This window comes from Symphalangus syndactylus, chromosome 10, assembly GCF_028878055.3.
Source record: "Symphalangus syndactylus isolate Jambi chromosome 10, NHGRI_mSymSyn1-v2.1_pri, whole genome shotgun sequence".
Lineage (NCBI taxonomy): Eukaryota > Metazoa > Chordata > Mammalia > Primates > Hylobatidae > Symphalangus > Symphalangus syndactylus.
The window spans coordinates 67,459,307-67,472,438 of NC_072432.2; the positions used below are offsets into that span (position 1 = coordinate 67,459,307).

Genomic DNA, 13,132 nt, shown 5'->3' on the forward strand with positions numbered 1-13,132 from the left:
CCCTCTACCAGTAAGATTACAGCTCACTGAAGGCTCAGGTGATTGGTAGCATTTTTTTTAGCAATAAAGTATTTTTAAGTTAAGGTATGTACGTTATTTTTTACACATACACTATCACATACTTAATAGACTACAGTATAGTGCAAACAAGCTTTTTATTAAAAAAAAATATTTTAGAGTTTTACCTTGAGACAGGGTCTCACTGTCACCCAGGCTGGAGTGCACAATCATGGCTAACTATAGCCTCGACTTCCCAAGCTCAAGTGATCCTCCTGCCTCAGCCTCCCAAGTAGCCACCACAACCAGCTAATTTTTTATTTTTTCTAGAGACAGGGTCTCATTATGTTGCCCAGGCTGGTCTCAAACTCCTGGGTTCAAGCGATACTCCCGCCCCAAAGTGCAGGGATTACAGGTGTGAGCCATCACACCTGGCCTAGTATAAACAAACTTTTACACGTACTGGGAAACCAAAAAATGCGTATGACTTGCTTTATTATGATATTTGCTTTATTGTTGTGATCTGAAACCAAACTGCAATATCTCTGGGTATGCCCGTGTTTGTGTGTGTATGTATGTGTATGTAAATATGTATGTGTGTGTGTGTAAATATGTATGTGTGTGTGTGTAAATATGTATGTATGTGTATGTAAATATGTATGTGTGTGTGTATATATGTTTAACAGAAAGTACAGCCAAGACAAGAATCTGAAAAACATTCGTAACGTACAAATGAGCCAAACTGGAAGGAAAAACAACCTATTTTTTTATATTCCCATCAAAATGGAAGGAAATCCTTAGAATATGGCCTAATTTAGTTGGTATAACCTAATCAAATCCACTTCTGAGATAGCAGAACTCAGAGTGACACGCATAGGAATGAGTCTCTTTCCCATACCTGAGAGTCCAAGTCTTCTCCTTTCATACAGAAATTGGCATCAATGACATTCAGACCCACCAACAGACCAGCAATTATGGCTCCTTCTTCTTCCATCATGAGGGCATTGGGTTCGTAGAATTCACTGTAAGAGAAATCCACAGAATTCCTTATTGTAACAAAAATCTCAAAAATCCAGAGACAAGGACAAAAGTGCTTGCTTCATGGTTGATTATAGTCATCTACAAAAATAGTAAAAAAAATCACAAAAAGAAAGGCTTTAGTAAATATTTTATTTTTAGGTAATAGGTGGATGTTGGCAAGTGGCACTGGAGAAAAAAATTTTTAAAAGAAAAAAGATAATAGGTGCATGCGATTCATCTCGAACTAGAAATACCATTTGACCCAGCCATCCCATTACTGGGTATATACCCAAAGGACTATAAATCATGCTGCTATAAAGACACATGCACACGTATGTTTATTGCGGCACTATTCACAATAGCAAAGAGTTGGAACCAACCCAAATGTCCAACAACGATAGACTGGATTAAGAAAATGTGGCACATATACACCATGGAATACTATGCAGCCATAAAAAATGATGAGTTCGTGTCCTTTGTAGGGACATGGATGAAACTGGAAAACATCATTCTCAGTAAACTATCGCAAGGACAAAAAACCAAACACCGCATGTTCTCACTCATAGGTGGGAATTGAACAATGAGAACTCATGGACACAGGAAGGGGAACATCACGCTTCGGGGACTGTTGTGGGGTGGGGGGAAGGGGGAGGGACAGCATTAGGAGATACACCTAATGCTAAATGACGAATTAATGGGTGCAGGAAATCAACATGGCACATGGATACATATGTAACAAACCTGCACATTGTGCACATGTACCCTAAAACCTTAAAGTATAATAAAAAAAAAAAAAAAAAAAAAAAGAAATTAAATGAAAAAAAAAAAAAAAAATAGGTGCATGAATAGATTCTTTAGATAACAGGCTGGCAGAAAGACGTGATTGAACAGTATTGTGGTTGAAGCAGGTATTCAGACTTTTCTGACATATTTGTACTTGTGATGCACCATCAGATAATTTTGCAACCTTTTATGCATCTTAAAACATTTGTTTGGTAGCTCAGCGTGGTGGTTCGCACCTGTAATCCCAGCACTTGGGGAGACCAAGGAGGGAGGACTGCTTGAGCCCAGGACTTTGAGACCAGAGTGAGCAACATAGTAAGACCCCATCTCTACTAAAAACAAACAAACAAAAATCTGAATGGATAAAAATTATTGGCTGGGCACGGTGGCTCATGCTTGTAATCCCAGCACTTTGGGAGGCCGAGGTTGATGGATCACTTGAGGTCAGGAGTTCGAGACGAGCCTGGCCAACATGGTGAAACCCCATCTCTACTAAAAATACAAAAATTAGCTGGGTGTGGTGGTACACACCTGTAATCCCAGCTACTCAGGAGGCTGAGGCAGGAGAATCGCTTGAACACAGGAGGCGGAGGTTGCAGTGAGCTGAGATTGCGCCACTGCACTCCAGCCTGGGTGACAGAGCAAGACTCTGTCTCAAAAAAGAAAAATTTGTGAAGACCCATAGATAATTAAATACTGTGTATAATGCACCTAAATTACTAACACACACACAAAAAAACCAGTGATGTAATGCATATGATCTAACTACTGCATTCCTTGGTATTTACCCAACTGAGTTAAAAACTTATGTCCACACAAAAACCTGCATACACGTGTTTATAGCAGTTTTACTCTTAATTGCCAAAATTTGGGGGCAACCAAGATGTCCTTCAGTAAATGAATGGACAATGGCATATGACTTGGCACTAAAAAAGGGAGCTATCACCGGGCGCAGTGGCTCATGCCTGCAATCCCAGCACTTTGGGAGGCCGAGGCGAGTGGATCACCTGAGGTCGGAAGTTCAAGACCTGCCTGACCAACATGGAGAAACCCTGTTTCCACTAAAAAAAAAAAAAAAAAAAAAAAAAATTAGCCGGGCATGGTGGCACATGCCTGTAATACCAGCTACTCAGGAGGCTGAGGCAGGACAATCACTTGAACTTGGGAGGCAGAGATTGCGGTGAGCTGAGATTGTGCCACTGCACTCCAGCCTGGGCAACAAGAGTGAAACTCTGTCTCAAAGAAAAAAAAGAAAAAAGAAAAAAGGGAGCTATCAAGCCACGGAGGAAACTTAAATGCATATTACTAAGTGAAAGGTGCCAGTCTGAAAAGGCCATCTACTGTATGATTCCCACTACATGACATTCTGGAAAAGGCAAAACCACAGAGACAGTAAACCCCTGGTAACCACAGTACAATCACAGTACGATCAGTGGTTATTAGGGGTTGGAGGACAGAGAGATGAACAGGTGGAGCACAGAGGATTTTTTAGGGCCGTGAAACTATTTTGTATGGTACTATAATGACATATGGATACATATCATTGTACATCTGTCAAAATCCACAAAACATACAATACCAAGAGTAAACCTTTATGTAAACTATGAACTTTGGGAGATAATGATGTGTCAATGGAGGTTCATCAATTGTAACAAATGTACCACTCCTGTGGGATGTTGATAATGAGGGAGGTTGTGCAGGGGGGAAGGGTATATATGAAAAATCTCTGTACCTTCTATTCAGTATTGCTATAAATTTAAAACCACTCTAAAAAATAGTCTTTTAGATTTAAAAAAAAAAAAATGAAACAGGCCGGGCGCGGTGGCTCATGCCTGTAAACCCCACACTTTGGGAGGCTGAGGCAGGTGGATCACTTGAGGTCAGGAGTTGAAGACCAGCCTGGCCAACGTGGTGAAACCCTGTCTCTACTAAAAATACAAAAATTAGCCAGGCGTGGTGGTGCATGCCTATAGTCCCATCTACTCGGGAGGCTGAGGCAGGAGAATCGATTGAACCTGGGAGGTGGAGGCTGCAGTAAGCCGCGATCGCACCACTGCACTCCAACCTGGGTGACAGAGCGTGACTCTCTTAAAACAAAACAAAACAAAACAAAAAACAAAAACCCAGTGACCTGAAGTATTCATTTTCAGTCAATTTGACATCATGATTGAAACACTGCAATCAATTTGTTTTCAACAAGTTACCTGGGACTAGTAAAGGTCAACCTCAATCACTGTTAACAATCAATATAATTCACTGATATTAGTTCTTTATTTCTTTTCTGATTCAATATAAAAGATATTAATAGGCTGGGCGTGCTGGCTTACGCCTGTAATCCCAGCACTTTGGGAGGCCAAGGTGGATGGATCACGAGGTCAAGAAATCGAGACCATCCTGGCCAACATGGTGAAACCCCGTCTCTACTAAAAATACAAAAATTAGCTGGGTGTGGTGGTGTGCGCCTCTAGTCCCTGCTACTCAGGAGGCTGTGGCAGGAGAATCGCTTGAACCCGGGAGGTGGAGGTGGCAGTGAGCAGAGATCGCACCACTGCACTACAGCCTACAGCCTGGTGACAGAGCGAGACTCCATCTCAAACAAAAAAAAGGATATTAACAAATGACAAAATAGCACAAAAACAGCAAGTGAATGAGCTGCAAATTTACCGTTTCTCTCAAAAACTAATCACGTGCTATTTTTGTTCTTTGATAGCCTCTGAAGGAAACTGAGTAGAACTGGAATGAACAAGGTTCTTTGACAGTTTATTGTCCCAAAAGCCTCACCTTATGAACTCTTCAGAAGTGGAATATGGCTGAATTCCAACATTCACACATTTCCAAATCTCAGCTAACTAACTGTTAGTTCCATGAACTTTCACAAAAAAACACATCTATCTGTGTAATCACTATCATGATCAGGAAAGAGAACAGTACTGGAATCCTAGAAATCGGTTCTTTCTCTCTTCCAATCTCTATGCGCACCTCTCCAAGGTAACTATTATCCTGATTTCTATCACCATAGATTGATTTTACCTAGTTTTGGCCTTTATACAATGGAATCATATAATAAAGACAGATAAAATAATGTTGTTTTGCCTCTCCCAGTTGTAGCTATGATCTACCGGAAGATTTTGTGATTTTACAAATATATATATATATATATATTTTTTTTGAGACAGAGTCTCACTCCGTCGCCCAGGCTGAAGAGCTGTGGCACGCTCTCGGTTCACTGCAGCTTCTGCTTCCCGGGTCCAAGTGATTCTCGTGCCTCAGCCGCCCAAGTAGCTGGGATTACAGGTGTGCACCACCACGCCCAGCTAATTTTGATATTTTTTTAGTAGAGAGAGGGTTTTGCCATATTGACCAGGCTGGTCTCAGACTCCTGGCCTCAAGTGGTCTGCCCACCTTGGCCTCCCAAAGTGCTGGGATTACAGGCATGAACCACTGCATCGGTCCAATTTTGTGCTATATTTGAATTTAATGCTACATGTCAAGTTCTTGTCTTATTGAGCCTGGGCATGTGCTAAGGTGCCTTCTGTTTTCTAGAGGTAAGTCTTGGCCTGCCCTGGAAAGGACCAATATATACCACAGTGACAGACAGAACACACATAACATAAATCATCCATTTGGGAGTATATGTGTGTGAGGTGTGAGAGAAAGTATCAGCGAAGCTGTTATGAATCAAATGTTTCTGATCTACAAAAATGGTGAACTTATATGGTTTGACTTTATATGATGTAGAACATACCAAGGAAAGAAGAAAATTCAAGAAGGTGTTCATACCTGAGAAGTTCTTTCTTATTGATCAAAGCTTTCATATATTCTGAAAGTTTCTTTTGCATTAATGCCAAACGAAGCCAGGCTCTTCCTCTACCTACTGGTGTCCTACAAAAACAGAGAAATCAAACAACTAAAAACATAAGCACCAGAAGCAAAGGCTACAGTAGAATCAGTTCACTTATTCTTGCTAATGGTATTCCAGTGTAACAAGCACACTGAGGGGCTCCTCAGGACCTCTCCCAGTACATTCCCATGCAAGGAATTTTTGTGTGTGGGTTAATGCGACCCGGGACAAATGCTTTCAAAAAGAATTACTGAATGTAACTACAATTTGAAGACACAGCCTCTGGGAGACCCAACTAAAAATGTTCCATCAGATTAATAATAGCAAATCCTTATAAATTCAGTGTAGATGATATAAATGTCCAAAGCATGAATGTGGACACAGGCAATCCAGGCCTCTATCTGATTAAAATTAAACCAGTCTCATTTGGGAAGGTAGTCACTACTTTATAGTTCTAAGGCAGGCTACAGTCACTAGCTCTTCAGGTTAATTTGACAGCTGTTTTAATCTTGACTCTCAAACCCACTGAATACCTTTTTTCCCTAAGTCAAGTACAGCATGCCACCCCCTTAGATACGATTCTCCCAAGTGCTTTAAAAAATAAGGAAATGTTTGGCATTTCAACAAAAAGACAACCTCTCTTAGATGAATAATTATCCCTCAAGAGCACATTTTTCTTAATATTCTGTATACCAATTCTCTCCTGTCAGCACCTATTCATGACATCATGCATTTTGGATTGTTATAAAATAAATTATTAGTACATAATTGTCTTTAGTCTTGCTCTTCAGGGGATAGTTAATAAGAATGCTGTTCCTGAGAAATGGAATTCAACCTTAGACTTACTTAAGTCCTGGAAGATCTTTAACACTTGCTGTTATCTCTGCAGCTTCTGGAACAAGCTTTTCTACCAGTTCTAGAGGCCCCCAGAAGGATTTATTTTGTCCAAGAAAAGTTTTTTTAGCTAAGGCAACAAAAATAAAGCAGTATTTTAATATTCTCTACAACATATACGCTCTCTCAATACACACACACATACACACACAACTTTTCAGGAAACCAATCCTAGGTTATAAGATGGTTTTAGATTCATTCATGCTTTTAGAATAGATAATATTTTGTGAAAATAAAAAATTCTCTACTTCCCAAGACTCAGCCCTTCTTCTTTCAAGAACAGTTTGTGGCCTGGCCCTACAATATAATAAAACATTTTAACAATTTAGTGCCTAAAATTGTGTGGTATTAATGAAGAAAACAGCTCAATAGAAAAGAATATGTAATCCAAAAATAGGTTATGGAATACTGGGAAGTTGGTAAGCACAGGCACACAGATTTAAAAAAAACCAACCAAACAAACAAAAAACAACAAGAAAATAATATTGAGAAGGCAGGAAGAAAGGAAGTAAGGGTGAACAAGACGAGATACTGCCCTCAAAAGCTTATAGTTAAGTGGAAAGAACACTGAACCAAGAGTCGGGACACCTGAGTTCTAGCACCTACTTTGCCACAACTCAATGTGTGACCTTGACCAAGTCATGTCTCATTCTGGGCAGGCCTATTTCCACCTGTCAAACAGAACTACTGTACTGTACTTGATTACTTATAATGGCCCTTCCAACTGTAACATTTAATGATCTGTATTTTCAAAGCCCTATAAGTCCATTGAGTCAACCATAACCCTGCTCCTATAAAAGACTGCATTCCAATGGATTAATATTATTAATTCAAGCCTCTTATTCTTTGGCTCCACAAAGAATGCTTTCTTCTATAGTATGCATTGCTAGAAAACAGCTGCATGCATATTTGCATTTTGGGGCGATGGCCTACCTTTCAAGCCATGTTTCAGACAGTGCTCCATCACCACAAAGAATTGCTGGAGAGGTGCATAGTCAGAGTCTAGAGTCCTCCCCAGGTTCAGAGCTGATTCAATCAAGCCCTTGATACTCAGCTTGGCCATGTTCATGAGGTTCATGCGTTCATTAGCCATGAGATAATTAGGATCTGCAGTCAAAGGAGAAGGAGATGAAGCCTGGTTACTAGAAATAGCACATTTTAAAATACAGTATTAGTTGTATTCTTCTCCGCCATGTACTCACTGTGAAAAAAAATGCCAGTTTCCTTTAAGAACATCCTCAACGAAGCAGTAAAATGAACTATTTTATCAAATCTCAAGCCTTGTCTTTTCTTTCTTTTTTTCTTTGAGACAGGGTCTTGCTCTGTCGCCCAAACTGGAATGCAGTGGCATGATCATAGCTCACTGTAGCCTCGACCTTCTGGGCTCAAGTAACCCTTCTGTCTCTGCCTCCCAAGTAGCTGGAACCATAGGTGCACACCACCACACCTGGTAATTTTTCTATTTTCTGTAGAGACAGGGTCTCACTTTGTTGCCCAGGCTGGTCTTGAGCTCTTGAGCTGAAGCAATATTCCCACCTCGACCTCCCAAAGTGTTGGGATAATACGCTTGAGCCACCATGCCTGGCTGAGTAGTCTTTTAATATTCTCACCACTGCCTCTATCACCCTAACCTGAGCATCTGTCATAACTCCCTACTGTACTGCCTTCACACTGCTCTCTCTGCTTCCATTCTTGCCTACTCCTCTTTTCTCTGCAAAATTTGTGAAGTGCTCTAAAAATAAAGCCCCAATGTAGGAAAAAAAGGGTAAAGGACTTAAACAAACTTTGCATTATGGTATTTTATTATTCTTTAAACTATGCACTAGCATTATTAGTATAATGCAGTACTAGAACTTAATCAACTCCCACATTTTTAAGTTTTACCATACAGTGCATGGCTCTCATCGACCAGACAGATAAACTATTTGGGGAAAGGGGCTAAGTGACACATTTTATTGTACTCATTATCTTCATTTATTGGTGCTTACACTGTGCCAGCACTGTGTGCTGCCTCTTATAATTACGATCTCCATCTCTCCTTACAACATGCTGTGAGACAGTCACCAATACAACAATTTTACAGGGAAGGAAAATGAGACTTAGAGAGTAAAGCTTCAGCTGCTCTGCCCTGACTCACTGTATGACCTCGGGCAAGTCACCATCCCATTTTAGGTCAATCAAAGAGTTGCAGCTGGCCCATGGGCACAGCCAGTAATAAATGACAGAGCCAGAGGCCAGACTCCTCCTGACCATTCTTTTACATGATTATTTTACCTACTTATTCTCTCATCATATTTAGGTATTCTCCCTTCTTTCCGGTGCTAAAGCAGGCCCACAATAGCTAGGTGGTCCAAGGTGTAACAGTTTATAAGTGGCAGAATCTGGACCTGGATCTGACGTGAAAGCTAATGCTCTCTTTACCTTATGCCATGTATATCCTCCCAAACACCAAATATACCATATTTGTACTGAAAACTAAAGAAGGCCTAGAGCTCTATTATGTATTCCATTTCTTCTTAGGAAGACTAAAAATACTAATAAGGCTATGCTTCCATAATACAAATAAGCCACTTAACAAAAAAAAAACTGTTTAATGCAAATTATCCCAAGCAATTTTCTTCATACAAGGTTTTTATTTATATCTGCTTCAAAGTTAAATGAGCAGAGTCAAATGGTCAAATTCTAAATTAATCTTCTCATTAAGTTTAAGGACTTACGGATTTGCAATTCCAACTATATAAATCTTGGTTTGTTGTTACGTTGTCTGAGGTTACTTTTGGAGAAACACTTTATGTGAGAGAGTCAGAATTGGTATATATTACCATCAATTCTTTCTTGCATAACAACAAACGTTTTAGGGCCATAGTTTAAATGTGGCCATAGCTTAAATGTAGATCAACTTGTCAAGGGTATTCTCACAAGAAGACAGCAAAATATACGGAAAACTATGCCCTGAAAGACAGTCATGAAGAAAACGATCAGATATTAATTTCCATTTATTACAAGCATGTACGTACATTCTAGTGTTTCTGACCTCCTATAATTACTCGAAAAAAGGAATAGGGCTGGGGTGTGGGTATGAATATGTGTAGAGGGCTACTAGCCTTCCCACCTGACATCTCCCAATAGATGGCAGGAGACTATGGTTGGTGCTGGATAACTGCCTGCCCATAATTTTGAGGCATTCACTCTGCCTCAAGCCTGTAGATCATTAATTCAGGAACTTATAACAAGATTAAACAATGCTGCTAGTCAAAGTTTACAAGCTGATTCCAGTGTAGTGAGAATTAGTCATGTGGGGAAGAGAGTGACTTGGGTTAAGTAAAAAATATCATATTGAGACATTTTTCCAGAAGTAGTGATAGATTTATACCAACCCATCTACATTTTCTCATCTTGTTCTTCTTATAATCTGCAGCAGAAATGTTTAAGACATCTGGCTGAGGTCTGGAGTGCATGAACTACAGATAGGTTAACTAGCGTCTATGGGAATTAAATTTCTGATACCATGGACTCCATTAGTAAGGTGCTATAATCTATTTAAACTAACTTCCATCAAACATTAACAACCCACCCATTCTTTAAAAAACACTACTTTCAACCTTGGCACTGTTGACATTTTAAGCTGGATAATTCATTTTTATGGGGCTCTGTTCTGAAAACTAATTTTCGCAGCAACCCAGTAGTGGGTAACACTAGATGTCAGTAGCACTGACAACTGTTTTTGGTGGGTTAAGACAACCAAAAACGTCTCCAGACACTGCCAAATATTCTTTGGGAGATTAAATCAGGTCCTTCCACATTGAGAACTACTAATCTAAACAAATGAAAGTCAAACAAAAATCTGTTATAGTAATTTGATTGTTAGATAAAGAGCTTAAAAGTAACAATTCACTCAGAATGGCTATTACTAACAAGGCAAAAAATAAAAAATGCTGGTGTGGATGCAGAAAAAAGGGAATTCTTATACACTGTTGGTGGGAATGTCAATTAGTATAGCCTTTATGGAAAACTGTATGGAGGTTCCTCAAAAAACTAAAAATAGAACTACCATATGATTCAGCAATCCCACTACCAGATGTTTATCCAAAGGAAAGGAAATCAATATAACAAAGAGATATCTGCATTCCCATGTTTAATTCAGCACTATTCACAATAACTAAGATATGAAATCAACCTGTCATCAACGTGAATAAAGAAATGTGGTGTATATATATACACACACACACACACACACACACACACACAATTCAGCCATAAAAAGAATGAAATCCTATGATTCATGGCAACATGGATGAGCCTAAAGGACATTATGCTAAGTGAAATAAGTCTGGGACAGAAAGATAAATACCACATGCTCTCACTCATATGTCGAACCTTAAAAAGTTGAGCTCAGAATTAGAGAGTAGAATTGTGGTTATTAGAAAATGAAAAGAGTATGGAGGAGGGGAAGATAGGGAGAGGTTGGTTAACAGATACAAAGCTACAACTAGATAAGATGAGTAAGTTCTAGTGTTCTGTAGCACTGTATGGTGGCTATAGTCAATAATTTTTTTATATTTTCAAATAGCTAGAAGAGAGGATTTTGAATATTCCCAAAATAAATAAATGAGTGTTTGAGGCAAGAGATATGCTAATTACCCTGATTTGATCATTACATTGTATACATGAGCCAAAATATCAGTCTGTACCCCTAAATATGTATAATTATTACACATCAAAAATTTTAAAAAGAATATATTGCTCATTGTTAATTAACACAAAAGCTAAAATGAGTATTATTTAATGCTTATTATTAACATTTTTGTGCTGAATAGTATACAAAAGTATGGCTATTTAGTCTTGCTATGTTGCTCAAACTGGTCTTGAATTACTGGCCTCAAGCCATCCTCCCATGTTGGCCTCCCAAAGTGCTGGGATTAAAGGTATAAGCCACCACACCTGGCCTACAAATAATGTTGGCTGCTAATAATGAATATTAAATCATTAACCTGATTTGTTACAGAATATTTTCTATTCAACATTACTTATCTTAAATACTATTCAAGTATAAAATAATTTTGCAAAACTAACCTATCCTGTTAAAAAGGGCTGCAATGACCTGACAGAGTATGGAGGGGCTTCTGAGGGCAGGTGAATTTCTGTTTGTTGGTATAGGTGTTTATTACGTGAGCATGTTGAGTGTGTAACATTGTACTGAGCTGAATACTTATAATATAGGATTCTTTTCTGTGTATTCTGTACTTTTAACTATATAAAGTAAAAAAAGATTCTGTTATATTGTATAAGCCAAAAAGCCATTTTAAAACATGCATGACTTTCATGATATCATCAGTCAAGCTTTTCCTATGAGAAAAATGATTTAAAATTTTAAAATGTTCACAACACTGGCATTTAACACTACCATTCCAATAGAGAACTTTCATGCAATTATTTTTTCAATGCATATTGAACATCTACTATGTGTTATTGTGTTTAATGCTAGACATACAGAGGTAATAATAGACTTAGTCCCTGCCATCAAAGTGCTTACTATTTATCACAGTTGGTTAATACAAACTTACAGAGAACGAATAGGGCAGTGTACAGCGAACACCTGAAATTTCAGGATAAATATAATCATATTTAACAAAGATCAATTTTATTCCAGGACAAATATTTTATTTTAATTTTTTAATTTTTCAGATGGAGTTTCACTCGTTGCCCAGGCTGGAGTGCAATGGCACGATCTTGGCTCACTGCAACCTCCTCTTCCCGGGTTCAAGTGATTTTCCTGTCTCAGCCTCCCAAGTATCTGGGATTACAGGCATGTGCCACCATGCGTGGCTAATTTTGTATTTTTAGTAGAGACAGGGTCTCTCCATATTGGTCAGGCTGGTCTCAAATTCCTGACCTCAGGTGATCCACCCGCCTCAGCCTCCCAAAGTGCTGGGATTACAGGCGTGAAACACCGCGCCCGGCCCAGGACAAATAATTTCAAATGTTCCGTTTGTTTTGTTTTGATTTTTGAGGCAGGATCTTGCTCTATCACCCAGGCTGGAGTGCAGTGGCACGATCACAACTCACTGTAGTCCCAATCTCCCAGGTTCAAGTGATTCTCCTACCTCAGCCTCCTGAGTAGCTGGGATAATAAACAGTTGTGTGTAACCAGGCCCAGCTAATTTTTTTTTTAATTTTTTGTAGAGACAGGGTCTCCCTATGTTGCCCAGCTGGTCTCAAACTCCTAAGATCAAGTGATCCTCTCACCTCAGCCTCCCAAAGTAACGAGATTACAGGCATGGGTCACCATGCCCAGCTAATTAAATTTTTTTTTTTAATTAAATGACATAAACCTATTCTATGGAAATGTTAGTTTTCTACATTTCTTAAAACTAAGATAATTGATAGTCATTAATTTAGGGTTTCAGGCAGGCTGTAAGCATAATACAATTTCCTGTAACACTGGGTGCACTTCTGTGGAGAAGACTGAGAAGTACTGTAACTACACTGCAGTAAAAACTCCAACAAAGGTATATACAGGATACCAGGGGAATATGCATAGGAGAAAGGTGTCTGACCTGGCTCCCTATTTTTCCTTCAACTAAAATTTAGGGGCCA

The 13,132-nt window shown here is 39.0% G+C and overlaps 1 protein-coding gene across 15 annotated transcripts in view; it reads right to left on the reverse strand.

The window, feature by feature from the left end:
• RUFY3 (RUN and FYVE domain containing 3) overlaps nucleotides 1–13,132 on the reverse strand; it is a 102,014-nt gene that overhangs the window by 39,527 nt on the left and 49,355 nt on the right. For all 15 annotated transcript variants that reach the window (XR_010113863.1, XR_008660774.2, XR_010113864.1 and 12 more), the window contains 4 exons: nucleotides 7,469–7,642; nucleotides 6,488–6,605; nucleotides 5,581–5,682; nucleotides 896–1,019 (listed from right to left, as the gene is read on the reverse strand). Coding sequence is in view for 12 of the 15 variants with exons in the window: in XM_055297389.2 (XP_055153364.1) it covers nucleotides 896–1,019; nucleotides 5,581–5,682; nucleotides 6,488–6,605; nucleotides 7,469–7,642 (518 nt within the window). In the remaining 3 variants the exon portion in view is untranslated. The remainder of the gene's footprint in view (nucleotides 1–895; nucleotides 1,020–5,580; nucleotides 5,683–6,487; nucleotides 6,606–7,468; nucleotides 7,643–13,132) is intronic.